The 19,588-nt window shown below is 33.8% G+C and overlaps 1 protein-coding gene across 1 annotated transcript in view; it reads left to right on the plus strand.

Moving 5' to 3' along the window:
* The window catches only part of CSMD3 (CUB and Sushi multiple domains 3), a 721,079-nt gene that overhangs the window by 426,115 nt on the left and 275,376 nt on the right, over positions 1-19,588 (plus strand). The window contains exons 18-20 of the mRNA XM_054816701.1: positions 1,524-1,711; positions 4,159-4,347; positions 15,002-15,118. Coding sequence (XP_054672676.1) covers positions 1,524-1,711; positions 4,159-4,347; positions 15,002-15,118 — 494 coding nt within the window. The remainder of the gene's footprint in view (positions 1-1,523; positions 1,712-4,158; positions 4,348-15,001; positions 15,119-19,588) is intronic.

A 19,588-nucleotide genomic window follows, 5' to 3' on the forward strand; every position in this document is an offset into this window, starting at 1 on the left:
TAGATACTTTTTGAGCAGCAAGTACTTATGAGAGGATTTCTGGTATGTCTTTGGAGACAACTTAATTTCATCATATCTTGACTGGCCTGATAGTTGCTTTGCATTTATTAGGTCAATGTCTTTTTACACTTTCTGTCTTAAGTATGCTTTTGATAAAGGAACTAAGAAAGCAGAGCAAGACGAAATGATCTGTTTCCAAGATTACTTCTCTTTTGTATGGATTAATGGGAAACACAAGTACTGGAAAAAACAAGTTATTGCCTAGTAGCTTTTTAGCAACTTATTATTGTGAGTTCATGTGGGAACTAACAAAAAATAGACTTTTCAGTTCTCCAGCTTCTAGGCTTATCCTGCTTCATTTCCATGACTCCCTACTACTTTATTTCTGTGCTCTTTTCTGTGCTATTTCATAAGAGTGGGATATGGATAAAAGAAAGCACATGTTTTGGAGGTTTAATTTGGCTTGTCATCTTTCACCAGACTCCTTTAGATCTTTAGGCTCAGACTCATGGGACATAAATGCTGAAATATAGAGTTCTTCAGCACATTGTCATTAGTCATGCAGTTCCTTGAATGGATTTCACAAAGCCAAATTAGCATCTAAGTGAATCAGAGAGAGAATTAGGAATATCTGAAGGGTCCTTCTAGGATCCTGCTGTTAATTGTTTCTTCTTAATTCTGAAAGGGTTTTTCAATAATCCATCAGAGAGTCCATTACAGTAGCACGATTGATGTAAGGTTTGTCATAGCGAGAAAGAGAGAAACCACTGTCAATATACCAAACAGGTGTTTGGGATTGCTGGTGCCGTCCAAAGCAAGACAAGCAAGGAGATAGCTAGCAGCACTGTCACAGTCAGCTCTTCCTTGAATGAGACAGCACACATGCTGTCTCTAAACAGGCTTTTGGCTTTATAGTGCTTTCTAAATAGGATTTTAAAATTTTTTTACCATAACTTCTGCCACCACTTTGGACTGAGCCTCAACTGACACAAAGCCACTGGAGTTTGAGAGCAGACTTAAATAATTATATCCCTGCTTGTATATGATTTTAAGGATAGATGCTCAGAGTATGATTCTTTGATCATATAAAGTACCTTGATGATATTTGTGCCAAATGGAATGGATATAATAAAAGAATGCATCAACATATCCTCTATATAATTTACTTATTTTTTCCAAAAAGAGACATAATTTTGTGCTATAAAATAGTATATACAAGTAATATTAATCTTCGCTAACAAACTATTTGTTTCTGGCTTGTGTTTCCTGCAATACAAACCACCTCAAGGAGTTTAAACTCATTTTACTAAGGCACTAACCTGAAATTTTATTATTGCATTAATTACACAGGATAATTAATACTATTATATTGATATTGTAAAATAGATATGTGGAAAAATAGTTACAAGAATATGATCAGAAAAGGAGCATAGTTTTAACATATGGCTTACTTTGTGTGGCTTTATTGAATTTGTTTTAACTGCTTCTTATATTTGTGCCTCTGCATGTTTCTTCAATTGCAGGTTTCAGACAGAACTCAATTATGATGTTTTGGAAGTTCATGATGGACCAAATTTATTATCTCCACTTCTGGGATCTTACAATGGTACACAGGTCCCACAATTCCTGTTTAGCAGTAGCAATTTCATTTATCTTCTTTTTACAACTGACAACAGTCGTTCTAACAATGGATTCAAGATTCACTATGAAAGTAAGTCATGCTGAATTGTATGATTCCATTTCTCCATCAATTCTTATCCTAGTTATAAATATATGAATGTGCACAGATGTTGTCTTTGGTAAACTCCTGTTATTTCTCAAACCAAGAAAGATTTATCGCAGTTAAACTGCAAAAGGGATGACCAGTAATTTAACTTACCGTTTAATGTCATTGCTTTACTGCTCCATGCTTTAAGAATCAGAAGATGAGAATGGGAAGCAAATGCCTTTCTTCTGGATGTTGCTTTTATGTCTTCTTATTCTTATATTTTACATAACACATTTTTTGTGTGTAAAACTGCATGAGATTAGGAAGATTATGAAAATCTAAGCAAACTTGAATTACTGTCCGGATTGATGTCCCTGCAGCTCTAACTGATGGTAATGGGAAATGCAGTTTACACTAGTGAGCTAAAAATCAAGCTGTGCAATTGCTTGATTATGGATTGGTAGGAATCTAAAAACCTGTGTGTATGATTTGTTCTGACATATAGAAGTATTCTTTTTCCTTTTTGATAGCCATATAAACTACACTGCAGAAAGTATCTGTAAGATTTCATACTTCATGAATTCTTTAAATTCATATAGTTGATATGTCATTATTTTTTTGTTTCTGAATATACCTTTTGTTGTAATAAGTCATATTTTCATATGAAATAATATTAATTTTTTTTGTAATCACTGTCTAATTTGCTTAGTAAAGGTCATGAGCACATTGTTACCTATCCATTTCAGTTTCATACTCCTACCTGTTGGAACCACCACCAAACAATTTTCAGATAATTTTTTTACATTATTTGTGGCCATTTTTACTACTCCTGACCACTAACGATAAGGATATTAAATACAATAGATGTGGAAGTGACTTTGCCAGATAAAATTTGGGCTGATCTGAACTCCAGTGAATGTCAAGTTCTGGCTGTTTATCACAAAAAAATCTATTGTTATTCCAAAATTCTTTACTGTCCTAACCTTCCCCTCCGTACTTCTATTTTTATCATCTTCTACATTGTCAAATAATGATTTTATTAAGTTCTCATCCTTTGTGAAGTTTGAAGGGTGGCAATACTTACGAATCAGGAAAAGTAGATTAACATTGCCAGCAGAGACCACTAAATTCTTAAAAAGATTGGTTAAACAAATAATGTTAAATAGTAGAAATTTTCCTTTGGGAATGTGAACAGCCAAAAGAGGAAAGCTGCATTTATAACAAATATCCTTATATCAAACTTTTTCAATTAAATAAAGTTAGAAAGGAAATCTAAAATTTTATTATAAATGAATTCTTAAATTTCATTATAAAATCCCTTTCTTCTAAAATTGATCCCCACCCCACAGTTATCTTTACACTAGTGAAGAATGAAAGTTAAATTTATACTGTCAGAGAACATTGAAAATATATGTCTTCACAATTTTTAGATGAAATAAACCCTTTTGAGTAGTTGTTTTTCTGCTTAACATCGTCTGTTTATATACAGACATTTAATATTAATTTTATTTTTGTTTAATTCTTACTGGTTCATCTTATATTATCCAGTACAACCCAATTCTGATTTCCCTTTTCTGGATAATAATAATGATTAATAGTCCTCTATTCAGCATTTCTCTCTTCAACTGTCCTATTGAAAGATGAAGTCTTTTGTATGTTCCTATTTTCTACGCTAATTATTTCTTTCCACACTGAATTTCTTTGTAAGGAAGGATATTTTATGCCTTTTGTGTAGGAATAAAAGGAATAACACTAATAAAAAAAAAATCTTACACTGAATACCTCTTCTAATTTGCTAACTTCAGTAATATTCCTAGAGTTTTTTGTCTCTTTCTTTGTTTTTCCCTGATTCTCTTATAATGAAGTTAAACTTCTCACTGGGAAATAATCTACAAGGTTTAATTTTTTTTAGCACACATTAAAATTCTCTCTATCAAGTCAACTTCTTTTTACTCCTTTTTTGCTATTCTTGACCTTCTCAATATCTCACATATCAAATAATACGAGGTATGAGAATTATCTATGTAAATAATTGGTCTGTGTAAATATTTCAAGGATAAATATCAAAAGAAAAAATAAAAAACAAAACATTTTAGCTAGGATAACAAAGTTTGATCTGGAAAAAATAAAGACTGGAAATCAGAATTCTGAGTGTTCATCAAAGCTTTTCAACATCAACATCAGGGACAAAATCACTTAATGTTACTGAGATAGGATCAAACTAAATATCCTGTAAATTATGTGATGTTTTTCTCTGCAGCACTGGCAGGAAGCAATTCCTTATCCATAACATCTTAGAACGATAACACAGAGAAGCATAGTGCAAAGATAATTCACCAAAAATGTGCGATAATGAAACCTTCACCCCCACTCACAGCACAGTAAATAAATTATTTTAAAAAAATAATCTATAGGTTGTTTATTTAACTTTGTTTGTTTGTTTAATCTAGGTGTAACTGTTAATACTTACTCTTGCTTGGATCCTGGCATACCAGTGCATGGACGTCGTTACGGACATGACTTCTCTATAGGTTCCACTGTCTCATTTAGTTGTGATCCAGGTTATAGGCTGAGTCATGAGGAGCCTTTGCTATGTGAAAAAAATCACTGGTGGAGTCACCCACTCCCAACTTGTGATGGTAAGGATGAACATACAAAATACAGAGTACCTTAAAATATATACATTTTGCCAAACTGTTATTAGTCAAAATGAGTTAAATGTTGGAGCTTGTAAATCCTCTATTTTTAAGGAAAAAAATAATGGTTAGAGCAAATAAATGTTATATGCATCTCTGTGATGAGATATTTATTAATAAAAGTAGAGAACAATACATAATTCTTTAAATTAGCAGGTTATTGAAGATATGTCTATCTGAATGTGTTTTACCATGAGAATATTGCCAATTAGCTCAAGGCATGCAAGGTTAATGTATATCTACTTGTAAAGCACTTGTTACAAGCTACAAATATTTGTGTTTGGGTATCCATTTATGGACACAGGTGTGCTGACGTATAAATCATGAGGTGTGGTTAATTTATACCTGACTCAAAAACTGCATTTTCTCCCGTTACGTGTTGATCACTGTGTTCTTAGCTTGTTAACAGAACTTGACATCCTTCAATCACTGTAGAAATTGAGTAGGGCCACATTATACCTGATGATTAAGCATATGATTGCTAAAGTAGACAAAAATGGTATCAAGTAACTTGTCATACATTTTAGAGTCTCCAACATACCATTAAAAAAGTCTGCTTGAAAAATTATCTAATAGTTTCAGTCATCTCTTGTTATCTGAATTGTTCATTTTAATCCATTTTCTGAGCTAGGGTGATATCAATTATATTTAATATTAGTAAAGTATATCCTAATGTTTATTAAGTTGTGTATATTTGAGATGTTTTCCTCTCGAAATATTTTTTTTTTCCTTTGACCATGGTACGCTTTTCTGATGATAAAAATGTTATCAGGAATAATGTACTCAATTCTAGAGTAGTATTTAACAAAAGAAAAAAAAACAACTACTCAACTTTTATGAGCTACATGATGCACATGATGGTATATTTTTCTAAAACAGTTCTTAGTGTCTCAGGACATTCAGTTAGAAAGAAAAAGCTGAATTTGAATGAAGACTAATGAAAAATCCCACTGCATCGTGTGATATGCCGCATAGAAATATATTCATTTTCAATGTATTTCTTTAAAAAAATGGTAGAGGTTTTCTTGGCCTTCAGCTGATTTGGTTAACAAATGCTTTGGGTTTAATATTTCAAAACGTTGAACATACCAGTGTATGATGATACTCAAAATTTGTGGTGGTGGAAAGGGGCATGAATAATCACTTTCCTGAAAATGGCACTCTGTAGTTCAGCAAGCTCGTTTCCTAAAGGATTCTGCTTCTCAGTCAGGTTCTTGGAATGAAGAATGGCAGGGTTCCCGCAGCTCACAGTCAAAGGGACTATATTTTGCTGAACAGGCCATAGACATAAGATGTGTTTTCTTACAGTGATAGGCACTAGATGCTAACCATCTAAAACAAACAGTATTAACACACTCCCTATGAATACTGTACTCTGCTGTGAAATAAACTTACATATTGTGATGAATTTCTTCCTCAAGATGCTGAACTAGCATGCAATTCATTAAGTAAATGAGATTTTTTTTTCTCCAGAGCACACTGCTAAATGGCAATTGTCCATTGAATAAATATGCTCTAAAGGCAGGATTGAGTACATTTATTCTAGTAAATTTAATCAATTCATGGTTGAACTCATTTTAATTTCATTGCTGAATTTCTTCTCTGGTGGAATGTTTTTAAATAGGATCCAGAGTCATTGCACCCCCAGGGAAAAAAGGGCATTTGCTAAATGGCTGTTCTTTGCATAAACTGTGAGGATGGATTTGTATTAATTGTGCCACTAATAAACACAGTGATCAGTGTTCCTGGTCATTCAATATATTACTCTGAGAGGTTCTGAGGAGCAGAGCTCTTTCTTGATTGTTCTTTTTGATAATTGCATCTCTTTTTGATAATTACATCATGTAGTGATACGCAGACGATAATTGTGCAGACAGATCATGACAACTCATAAGTGTGTTTTGGAGGAGGAGAAGGGTGTAGAAAAGAAAAAAAAATTTAGATTTCTTAGAACCAGTTCTTCCTCAAAGTAGAAAGAAGATTGTGTTAACTGCAATGCTATTCTTTGAAGGAGTGTAAACTAATTCTTTCATGAGGTGTTTGGATGTTACACAGATAAGCATCACAAAAAGCTTATCAGGGAAGTCACACTTCATTATCTACAGGAACATTTAGACAATACTGAGAATGATGGTTTAAAAATGAACAAACAAACAATTTCCTTCCATAAAGACTGGCCTGAGGGAGTGATTATGACAGGCTATATAATTCATTCATATTTAAATAATTGATACACATGAAGGATTTCATAGGTAATTTCCTTAGGTTTGGTTTTTGTGTGTATCTATATAGATAAGGCGTGCACGCTATTCCTCAGTGCACAATGTATTCTCTGTGTATGTGTGCATACATACATATGCAAACATATTTTTATATATATAGAAGTATAGCAAAGCATTTCTGAAAAAAAAAAAATAAAAAAAAAATAGAGCTCTCTGACCTTTGAGGATAGCAGAATCTATTTCTTCTCTTTAAAGATAAATATTTAAGGAAATATTTTCCGAATGACAGAACCATTATAGCAGAAAGGAACCTCAGAATGTCATCTAGTCTAAACTCATACCCCAAAAAGGGGGTCCAATCTGGATGTTAGAACAGGTTGCTCAGGATCCTACACAACTGTGCACAAGCAGGGAGATTCCATTTCTTCTCTGTGCCATTGTTCGATTATACAATAGATATTCTTAACATCTGCTAAGAACTTCCAGTTACATCCATTACTTCTCATCCTTTCACTGTGGTGAGAGCTACTTGAATTTATACGGTACTTGAATTGCTTTACAATTTTCAAGACAGCAACTCCACTTTGTTAAATAAGTTATATGACCATAAAATTAAGGCTCCTACAAAGAATGAAAAGTAAAACCTATGATCTTTATCAAACCATCAGTCTCTTTTCAACAGTCTGTAGACTGTTATGAAGATACTGTTAAAAATACTTTAGTGTTGTTATGTATGACCAAAATGGATAGCTGTCTTGGCAAAATACATTTTATTTATTTTCAAAAGAGGTGGCACTGATCAAGGCCTAGAGTTTTACCATTTTTTTTTCCTAATTTGGTTCATAGGTAAACAGCGGTTTTTATCCACAGACCAGAGAAAAATGATTGCTATTACCATGTACATTTATTTATTTTGAAATAGTTCCTCTGAAGATGCAGTTTGGTCTATGTACCACAAACATGAGGCACATTACCTAGGAAAACAAAATTACAAATAGATAACAACCATTCTTTTCAAATAAGAATACGTACAGGCTTTCAGAAGTTAGTAATACTCGAGAGAAAACAGATGGTTTTGAGCTTTGCTTAGAAAATATTACTTGTATTACATTTACAACATTCCTATCTAACATCTACATGATTCACTGAGTACCCATCTATTTGGATACCCTTGAATTTCTTATCTGTAATCTCCTCCCAGTGCTTAACAAATAAGATAAAATTTTGTTTTATCATGTCCTTTCTATATGAATATTATAATAGAATTTTGCTTTTAGGCTTTGAATATATGTGAGAAAACCTATCCTACCCAATATATGAAGTATTCTATTAATCACATTAAAAAGGATAGGAAAATTAATGTAAAAGATACCTAATTAAGAGTGCTTTTTATTCACTTCATCATGACATGAAATTGAATACTAATACATAATAATTCTTATTCATTATTTGAATTAAGAATAAATATTGTCATTCCACTTGATCTTCATTTACTTAAGAAAATTAATAAATAGCAAGAGAAATATTGAAGCGAGATGGAAAACATTTAATGTTTATATTGAAAACACCTAGATGTCCAAATGAATTAGCAATTCCTTGTACAGTACCATGAGGCATGTATCCAGGACATATGGCAGAGGTGTTATGTCATTTCTGTTAAGACAACTCTAAGCTAAAAATAATACTTTTATTAAAATACAACTGTTAAAAAAACCTGCTGCAAATATTCAGTGTGGTAGATGCCAGAATTGGAAGTGAAGAGCATGTCTTGGTCTGGTTTAGATTTAAATAAGAAGGTAAAAATACAACAGTTTATGTTGTGAGTAATCTAGGCTACACTAGTTTCTGTTAGGTTAGTCTCTTATATAACTCAAGTCCAAGGTTTCTGGAAACTGATTATAATAATTTGATGTCTATATTGTTATTTACTTGTTACTACTTTACTGCATCCCATTTTAAGACACATTACTTCTATAATTAGGGAAGACAGATGCTGAAGACCTTGATCTATGAAGCACGGTATATAAGATTCAAATTCTAATTCACTGTTTCAATATTTTTAAACTATATTTACATTTCCCTTTTATTATCAAATTACACAGTAAATTAAAATCACCTTAGAATTAGATTTTTAGTTCGAAGTTAGAGTTAATTGAGCAAATTAATGTAATGTGGCCTCTATATATGTGCAGCACATGCACATATATACTTGTGTTTACATTTATATATACACCAACACATTTATGTATAAATGGATTTATCTTTTTTTTCACTCTGTGATTCTTTCTGAACTGGCATATGTTGTTAGTCTTTCTCAATGATGCTTGAAATGATTTGTAAAAAATAATCATTATTACTAATCAATTATAAATGTGTGTTTTCTCTTCCCATCACCTTTGAAAACAGATGGTTTTCAATTATTTGTAAGTGCAGCAAGTGACCTTACTGAAAAAAGTCTTTTTTTTTCTGAAGGCTTCCGTTCTTATTTGTATTTTCACATTTTTGAGAAAATCAACATATGTTAGTTTCTGAGTTGTGGTTGGTGACCTACGGCTAGTCCCTTGAAAAATATTTATGTATCAAAACTGTATAATTTGAAAATGTGGAAAAATATTGTCAATTTCCCAGATATCACCATCTTCAGTCAGGCTAAAAAGGGGCAATGACATGGCTTTTTTTTACTGCATTGCTAGTGAACACTACATGTAGAGATACTGATACATGTATTTATACATCTGGATTATTTTCTCTTGCTTTAGTAAAAAACCAAATACATTCTCTTGATAGTTTTCTGTCCTTCTTGGATATGGTGACCCCTTTCTTCTCACATCCAGTTTTCTTGATAACTTCATACTGTTGCTATACCCTTCATAACTCTGAGACTGACTTGTGTTATATCAAAATAGATTAGTTTTAAATAGATAGTAAACCTTATTCAAGGACCTCGGATGTCAGAGAACATAATTAGTCATTGCTGAGTTTTATTTCATGGTATAAAATGCCAAATTTAAGAGGTAAGAGGCTTTTCTATGAACAAGAGTTAAGCTAGCTATACAGGCTAACCTCTGCAGGAAGAGATTATGCAAACCGACTTCTGCAGTAAAATATAAATATGTTAAAAATAGAACAGAGGACGTGAAAAAAATAGGAGAAAAATCTATGAACAAAAATGTCACCTTCCTTGCTTATTAGCTGCTGCCACAATCTAATGTGAAGCGTCCGAGCAATATGTTTGTGTGTCACAGCAGCTGTGAGAAGACAGACAGGGAAGTACTTGTAATGCAGTCGTCATAAAGATAGAAAATATATCTTACAAGAGATTAAGAAAACCTGTTTCATTTAACTGATCCAAAGTCAGAGATACTAACGTGCTTTGCCGTCCTTCCAAGGTCAGTCCCCAAGAGGGAGAAGAACATAATGACAGTTTAGCAGAAGAACAAATGGGTAAAAATCAACCATGAATAAGTTTAGGCTAGAAATTATGAGACTGTTTCTAGTATTGGAATATTGATTTTCTAGTACAGTTTTATAGTAGCATGAAATACGGCCTGAAATGGAACTTGATAATTTTATGAATGACACGAGTCAAGTGCTTTCATTACAACTGTTCACGTGTTTCAGGGATGAAGCACGGCCTGCATGTGTTCCACTGAGACACTTACGAGTAGCCTAAATGAACGTTCTAAAATTGTTTGGGCCTAAGAATATTTTCAAACTATACAGGGCCATTTCTAAGCTAGGCTTCTTTGCTGTCACTCTTCTTTATGACTGATCATGTTACTGAGCAAAACAAATGCAGTTGTGATCATTTACAACAAAAGAAAGTGTAAATAATCAACCCAACACTGTAAGAATTTATTTCACCTAAAAAACTGGCTTAGCCACTGAACTCCACTATTAAATTTTAGTCTTCATTCACAGTTATCCAAAACTTGCTTCTTAAGTTGTCACATCATTTCTGATCACCACAGTGCTGTAGAGGTACTTTAAACTATACATCCAGACACATATCTGTATTTCATACAGTCACTTCTATATTTTCTTCTCTTTATTTTTTGTTATTTTGTTTTTCACTATTCTGAAATAGAGTAATTGAGGGGGAAAAAAAATTAGGCATGTCTTGATTCAGCTTCTCTGCTTGCATAACAAAGAAATTATTAGTCTGTTAGCAACACAATGTTCCATTTTCCACATTAGAACACCAAGCTAGTGCTTCAGTTATTTGCTTATGTATTCATTCTACTTTTAGTCTGTCCTAGCCTTCAACTCTGTATAATCAGATAACGTGAAAGAAAGGTTCCTTGTAGAATCTGGAAAAATGCGTGGACTTCACCTTTTGCTGGTTTATTTTCATGCGTTTCTGTTTTCCTTTGCACTCTGAAAAAGAGTCAGATACTAGTAGTGATATTATATGCTTGGGCTGTTTGCCATCTTATCAGGACCAGTGCACATTTTATATTTCAGATCTGTCAACTTGGCTTTGTTTTGTGAAATACTGGTCCCTTCATGCCTTTTTTTGCCATCTGCTTGCCTTCATAGAGTTACACTGAGTGCCTGATGGCATGCCATAGATGTTTTGTCACCATTTGCATTCTTGAAACATTTTCCAAATACCCACTATAAAATACATTATTTATTTGGGCTGTTTCCCAAGGTTATAAAAACTGATTGCATTTTCTTATTTAAAAGAGCTGACCTAACGTATGGACAAAGTAGGTAGTTACCATCGGAAGCTCCAATAACATGCTATCATAACCCTCATTCTGTTTTCCTAAGATCTAAATATAACAAGATCGGGTGATAAATGGACAGTGGTTACCTTCATTGTCTCTTCATCAGAGAAGTGACGAGGAAAATTAATATGCTGGGACATTATTCCCCTGTGGCAACAATTATGGGATTGGGCAGTTGTGGTCCTATTTCAGCCTACGGTACTGGATCTGCAAATTTCCAGCTTACAACTAGGCCAAAAAGGCTAGAAAGTTGGCAAGAGAAATAGCACATACAAAGAAATCATGAGGCTACCCAGATAAATACACATGTTTAAAATAGAAATGCGGTTTGTAAGAATGTTGTGGTTTAGCCCCAGCTGGCAGTTAAGCACCACGCAGCCGCTCACTCACTCCCCCCGATGGGATGGGGGAGAGAATTGGGAAAGTGAAAGTGAGAAAACTCGTGGCAAACACAAAAGGGAAAATAATAATAATAAATACAAAACAAGTGATGAAAACTCATGACAAACACAAAAGGGAAAATAATAATAATAAATACAAAACAAGTGATGAACAGCACAATTTCTTGTAACCCAAAAGAAACGCTACGCAGGACCCCCAGCTGCCCAGCCTCCCAGCCCACACATGCAAGCAAAACAAGACAAGGAATTCATTCCCCACTTCCCATGGGCAGGCAGGTGTTCAGCCATCTCCTGGAAAACAGGGCTCCATCACACATAACGGTGACTTGGGAAGATAAACACCATCACTCCGAAGTTGATGCTGCACATCCCCAGCTACCACATGAGGACCCCAGCTGCCGCGCCTCTCAGCCCACCCCCCATTTATAAACAGGACATGACATCGTATGTTATGGAATATCCTTTTAGCCAGTTAGATCAGCTGTCCTGGCTGTGTCCCCTCCGAGCTTCTAGGGTGCCCCCCACCTTCTCATTAGCAGGGCAGTATGAGAAGCTGAAGTCATTGACTACTTAGCAACAACTAAAAACATCAGTGTGTTATCAACATTGTTCTAGTCCTAAATCCAAAACACAGCACTATACCAGCTGCCAGAAAGAAAATTAACTCGATCCCTGCTGAAACCAGGACATAAACCAAACAAATTTATCTAGGCAAAAGAGAGTGATCTTTATCTTAGGAAAAAGGATGAAGTTCCATTTCTGCTGCTTTATAATAAAACTATAATTAAATGTATACTTCTTTTTATTCAGTGCCCTAAAGATAGCGATGGCATGTGATGCAGTAACCTCATTATGAAAAATTATTAACCTTTATGAAAACATTCCACAGCACTACTGAAATGTCTGAAAAACACATGTATTTTCTTGAGAAAAATATCTGTTTAGGTACAGGGTAAGGCAGAAGGTACATTCTGGATATTGTCTCAATTCACTGCATGACTTGTCCTCAAATCAGTTTTGAGTGTACTTCTACAGGGAGAAAATCATGACTGGTCAGCATAGTCATTCTCAAATAAATAGCATTAATTTCAAAAACAAAGGTAAAACTTTCATGATTTACCCCATCAACATGTAGCAAAAATTGTCATAAATAGAATGAATAGCAAAATACAGTAGAATAAATCAAGAATAATAAAATCATTTAGGTTGGAAAAAACCTTTAACATCATCAAGTACAACGCTTAACCTAACACTGCCAAGTGCAAACACTAAACCATGTCCCTAACTGCCACATCTAAACATCTTTTAAATACTTCCAGGGGTGGTGACTCAACCACTTCCCTGGACAGCCTGTTCCAATCCTTCACAACCCTTTCAGTAAAGAAATTTTTTTCCTACTATCCAATCTAAACCTCCCCTGGCACAACTTGAGGTCATTTCCTCTTGTCCTATCACTTGTAACTTGTGAGAAGAGACTGCCACCCACCTGGCTACAACCTGCTTTCAGGTAGTTGTAGAGAGCAATAAGGTCTTTCCTGAGTCTCCTTTTCTTCAGACTAAACCACCCCAGTTTCCTTAGCTGCTTCTCATAAAGCATGATGTAACATTTTACAACGCTTTTCTCCTGAAGAAGCATGATGTTATTTGAGAACTGTTCATATATTGAAAGGCCAAACTTCTCCCACCTTTATGATCCATACTGTTGAGTTATACATTAGTAGCTGCTGCTGAGTTACAGGAGGAGTAGGCTCAGGTCAAACCAGCTAGCGCAGGTGGGGCAGCCTCCCTCAGTAAGAGTTATTGCTCCTCCAGTCTGTGGCAGGCTCCTTCCCTCATCCTCACTCCTGTGGCAGCAGGCTGCGACGCACAGATGTGAGCTGATGCAACAAGAGGGACTGACAGTTGTATCAATTGGCTACAACTTGCAGACAAGTAACTGCCATTTACGTATCTCCCAAACTGCCTTTCAGTAGCTTTAGCACCTGCTAAAGAGAAAACCTTATTGTTAAAAATAGCGAGTGCTGAATACTGGCTTAGGTTGAGGTGTGGGCTCAGAGAAACTACAGTTGATGATACCAGTGCAAATTCTGAGAGGATATTGGTTGAGAGCTTGACCGCTTAGGGCTGAAAAGGGAAAGTTTGTGTTAATTGCTTTGGAAGAGCTACTCATATTAAGAACTGCAATCAACTTTCCTAAACCAGTCTATATTATTTTACTTAAATCTGGTAGGTGGCAGTAACATAGCTTACTGTTCTTTTGTATCCTTGAATATTTTTACACAATAATTTTGGTAATGCTTATAATTAGGCTAAGAAAAATAAATGAAATGGATATTTTTAATCTTGAAGCAAAAAAAAAAAAAGTAGAACTACTCATTTGTTTTATAATATATGCCTTTCTGAGATAATCTATATTCAGAAAGCTATGATGTAATGATTTCGCTTGGTACTGATTTTTAATCACTGTTATTGATAAAAGATAATTCTAAGGCACAAGAGCCTCTTCACTACTAAAAAATTACTCAATTTTGTATTTCAAAAGCTCTGGAATGGAAAATTCACCATTAAAGTGTAATGGTGAATTGTGAAGATATTTATGCTAGTGTTGTAAGATTTTATTTTTATATTTATATTTTGTATTAGTTCAAGCTGTAATTTAATGTTTATATTGCTCAATTACTGATTACTTTTACAAAGTCACTATCGATACTATAGAAAGACTTATTCTTATATTGGCAATTGCCATCGTCACTTGCATTGTAGATATAGATGCATATCCAATAATTAGATACAAGAAAGGATGTCATGCTTCCCTGCAATAATATTTTCAGTCAGTAATTCTTCAATAGCAAGATCCACTCTACACCATCTTAACTCTCCAGCCTTCAGCTTCTGGCTAAAGTGATATTGTTTGGCTCCGTATCTTCTTTTGCCTTCATCTTCCTGCTGAACTTGTGACTTTCACAGAGTCTCAAGAAAATGTGAAAAACCAGCTAAGGAAACTAGCTTTTTGGTTTTTTGGTACCTATTACAAAACATGGTAGTTATTCAATGATTATATTTCTTTTTCGTATTGTGTAAAAACGGGCTGTAGTTATATGTGGAATTGCTGAATCATTTGAACAACTGTTTTCAAGTTGTTTTAAAGCCAGAAGGTTTTTTAAAAAATTGTTTTCTTATATTTTTTTCTCCATAAGTTTTATAGTAATTATTTTATTATTATTTTCTTTGTTATTTTCAGCTTTATGTGGTGGAGATGTTAGAGGACCTAGTGGAACAATTTTATCCCCTGGTTATCCTGATCTGTATCCAAATTCACTGAATTGTACATGGACTGTGGATGTTACCCATGGAAAAGGTAAATAAATCTTTGTATCTTTTTCTACCTTTTTTTTTAATATATAGGTCCAGTATTCTGTGCTACACAAGTAGATCTAGGTTAGCAGCAATGAATTAGGAATTGTGTTGCCGAATTTTGGTTTTGTTTGTTTTCACTGTAGTAATTCCTAGAATTCCAGATGTGGACTAGGCCCTAGTGTTTTCCACAGAGCAGAAAGTCCCTAAGAGTTTATAGTCCAAGTAACGGATAGTTGGATGTGTGCGCATTAATTCATACAGGTGAAAGAGGATGAATGCTTTTGCTGTGTTGAGGAGGAAATGCCTTATCTTAGAGAAAGATTAGCTGGAACTAGTCATTGGTATTTAGACTTGGTATCAACAGGAGAAACTGAAGTAAAGGCAAGTGAAGATGTTATTCATAGTGTGGCATACAAAGGGAATGAAGATAATGAGAGAGAAGTTGTTTAAAAGATTGCTCATTATGCTAAATTTTACATTATGACTAGCTGTTGACAGGGAAATGTCAGAAAGAAAAGTCCTATTATTTTGAAGAAAAGAGACTGTTTCACCTTACTGAGACACATTTTCGGGGTGGCAGCATATAAATGGCAGTTTAATATGCATTTATGGATTGAATAAACAATATAGTTTAGAAATAAATGTAGAGGGGAAAAATAATAAATAATTGAACCCATTAAGAGAGCATTCAGAGAGCTAAGAAAGGATTATAGAAAAATTGATCACAAAAGCTGAGAACAGGAGACTTTTAAGAAAAGGATGGTTATTTGTTGAAGGGAGATTTCAGGATAAAGATGTAATACTGGTTTTAACTTTTCTTTGAGAAAGGATCTTAGTAAGAGCTATTTCAAAGGAATAGAAGACACACAGGAGGGGTTAGAAAATGCTTAGGACAAAAATGGAAGTTGGGAATTCCAGGTAGCAAAATTTCCTTGAAATAGTGTGTCCTACTTGCTTTCAAGTGAAAGGCTTTGGGACCTGATGAGAAAAGCTGGTCAATCTTAGATTTTTGTTGGTATTTTATTTTAAATATGGGAGCGACTGCATAGTACTCTTGTACCATGAGTGGAAAGAGCTAGAGAAGCATAAGAATTTAAGGGAAGGAGAGAAATAGAGATAGGTGTCATAAGAGAAATTGAATATAAATAGGGTGAGGTGATAAGAACACAAAAAGGAGAATTGCATCTGTAACACTGGAAAGAATACAGAAAAAGGAATGAAAGAGAGAAGAAGAAAGACAAGTTCAGTTCTGAATTTCATCAGTTTTCTCTGTGAGGACATGAGAAATGTGACAAAGCATGCTGATGATGTATTCCTTTAAGAGTTATCAAGAACATAAAAATAAGACTTCCCTCACCGAGAATTGTGCTGATCTGTGATCCCTTTGTTCTGTTTTGTACAAATAGCATGATAGTTCCTCATCTAGATGTTAAATCACTCTGACTGGATGTCCCATCTAAAATCATAGAACTCCTTAAAGTGTTAAATTGGCAAATTGTAACTCTCAAAATTATTGCTTCAGTTATTTCATAGTCTCTTTTTACCACCAAATGATGTCATTGTGTCAATATAATTTGCTTGTACGTATGCACTGTGAAAAAGCATTCTGAAATTACTGAGCCTACATCAGATGCTACATTTGCCCTTGTTACCTCTAGGTATCATACATGGCTTTTAGAGTTGCAGGAAAATAAGGTACTGTGGATCTTTTGCAAAGGAGAAGGGATGTGGTAAGAATATAACTGTTCTTCTGGATAAGCAAGAAAGACTGATAGAAAGTGTAAGAAAACTCTTAGCCCTGTAGTCATTTAATTGCACCCTGTCTGAAAAGCCATTGGATAACCAGCCCAAGCTAATCTGGGCATTGAAGAGAAGTAGCAGAGATGGATAAGAGTTTAGCTTCGTGGAGTAATTTGTGACTGATAATTGTGTAAATTCTACAGTAAACATAAGCCCAGATTAAGCAATATTTTTCAGGATTCTTGAAAGACATTTTATTAACACTTTCATTTTTCTTAAATTAAAAATGGGATTATGGAGGAAAGTATTTGAATTTTTTTAAAAAAATACATAGTTTTTTTATGATTTCTTTTTTTTCTTGAACCCTCAGCTAGAGAAGTACTTAGGAGTTGGGATAAATAAAAACTGAAAGTCTCAATGTGATTACATTTTATGTGAGGCTATTGAAAAAAAATACTATAAATAATGAGAATCCTGAGAAAACAAATATATAGAAATAATATATACAGGGAAAGAGAGTAACAGTATAAATATACACATTTATAAGCACTTATGTACTGATACTTATATATACATACACATATATTGATACAAGCACATTCTTGTTTGCGTCAATAAGTTTTATATTACCTTATGGAAATGTTATTAAGGAAAAACATAATTAAATATGAATGCTGTGTCATAATTGACTTGGGCATTTTGATTCACACTGCTTAAAGAGCTGCTGGAAACAATTGAAGAGTGAGGATTTGCTGTGAGTAGGAAATAGGAAGTATTGTATGAACTTTTCATGTTATGTTCTTGTTGGCAAAAAGGTATTAATACTTTAAGCTCTTCCTGTAGTACTGCATGAGGAAGATAGCTCTCCTTTTGTGACAATAAGTCGCAGGCTTACTTAATTTAACTTTAAACTTCTAATAGTAAAGTTCTATGTCTGAGTAAGCTAGTCCATTAGGCCACCTCTGTATTTAATGGGCAAATGCATATATCTTCAGGATATGAGTCATCTTACCCTGAAAAAGTATCTAAAGTAGATGGAATGAACCAGCTTCTGAAGGTGCCTATTTATGTCTGTCATCTAGTGTCCAGGGGGTTTATATAGTCCCCAGATGAATTGTCCGTGGGGAGAATGAGTGACTAAGTTTTAGATAGCTTCCATTGGGAAAATTAATCCCATACACATATATGGGTTATTTGAAAGTGATGGAGAAAAACTTTTTTCTGGAAATCTCATTTTCTGATATGTTTCATGTCTAATGTAATTCCAACTTCAGAATCTCAAGGAGTATCTCCTACTAGCCTTTAACTAGTGATATGACTTTTTAAAAAAGAATTCGTTTTCTTTAGCCTTTTTTTTTTTTGATAAAATTAGGTATTTTCATGTCAGACTGCCAAGAAAATGTATATAACTTGTAGCTCCAGAATGCTGTGGGCTACTTTTTTAAACACACAACTTGATGTTGCCACTTCACACTGCTATTATAAAATAGAGGCAATTAAATGCATATGTTTAGTTAAGATTTGTATTTTACATCTGGATATGTTGTATTGCTAAGAAAAACAGTTTCTGTGTTTGTATATACTGCCTTAACATAGTCTGCAATATAAATATATATATTTTCATTTTATTGTTCATGTGTATCTAAACTTCATTCATTCTGGAATGATTTTTCTTTCGTGTTCATGTGGACCAGCATTATGATTTTTGAATGTCCATTAAAACTTAATATGATTTTATTTTATTTTTTAATTTGTTTACTAGGGAATGGAACGTGCACTTTAAATATAGTTAATATATCTAGTAGTTGGTATTATTTCTGAAGAAGAAGGGAAGCATCCATCATGACAATAATTACTGCATTTTGTCTGTGGTTAGCATGCAATTCAATATATGGTGAAGTGAAATTTGTGGAGTATCAATGGTATATTTTAAACCATTTACTATACAGCACAGTTAATTTAGCCATCCCCCAACAATCTGAATTGTAATATTGAGAAATGACATTAGAGTGTTATGTCTTACTGTCTTCATTTCAGATTTTAAATATTCCCCTTATAAAGAAAGGGACATGTGAGACAGAATGAGAAGGAATCTACCTGAATGTATCTTTTTACAATTTTTCTCTGGAGAAGACACAATCTGTCAAACAGCATATATTAATATGATTAGAATATTTTCTTAAGAAAACTAAATTGTACAGCTACTGCTGGGATATACCTTGGGGTTTTGCTTAGAAATGTCATGGCAATCTGGAAAATTGATTGAAAGATTCCCTTGGGTTAAACCTTGAGTTTGATGTTTGAACAAAACTCAGTGAAACTCAGCTGTGATTCACAGGAATTCCATTATTTTGGGTTGCTACCATAATATTTTCTTTGGCATTTCTGATTTTGTTGTTGCAGTATTCATGTATGCATGAAAAGGGCCAAAATTAATTTGGAGTGCAGTAAAAGCCACAAATATGGCCTGAATTTCTGCCTCTTTCTGTACATATCACATTTTTCTCTTAAGAGCACTCTTTTCAGGTCAGATCAACACTGTCTTTATGGAAAACTATGATAAAAAAATTGAACCATTTAAGAGTTTATGAATCTCAAAGCTAAATTTATATGCATTAGCTCAAAAGATATGTAACCTAACCTTGATTCCAAAATTCAGAGTGTGATTTTAGCCAATTTATTGTTGTAAAGAGCCAATTTATTTGCTTTGCTCATCTAAATATTAAATTAA

This window comes from Grus americana, chromosome 2 (genome assembly GCF_028858705.1).
Source record: "Grus americana isolate bGruAme1 chromosome 2, bGruAme1.mat, whole genome shotgun sequence".
NCBI classification, from domain to species: domain Eukaryota; kingdom Metazoa; phylum Chordata; class Aves; order Gruiformes; family Gruidae; genus Grus; species Grus americana.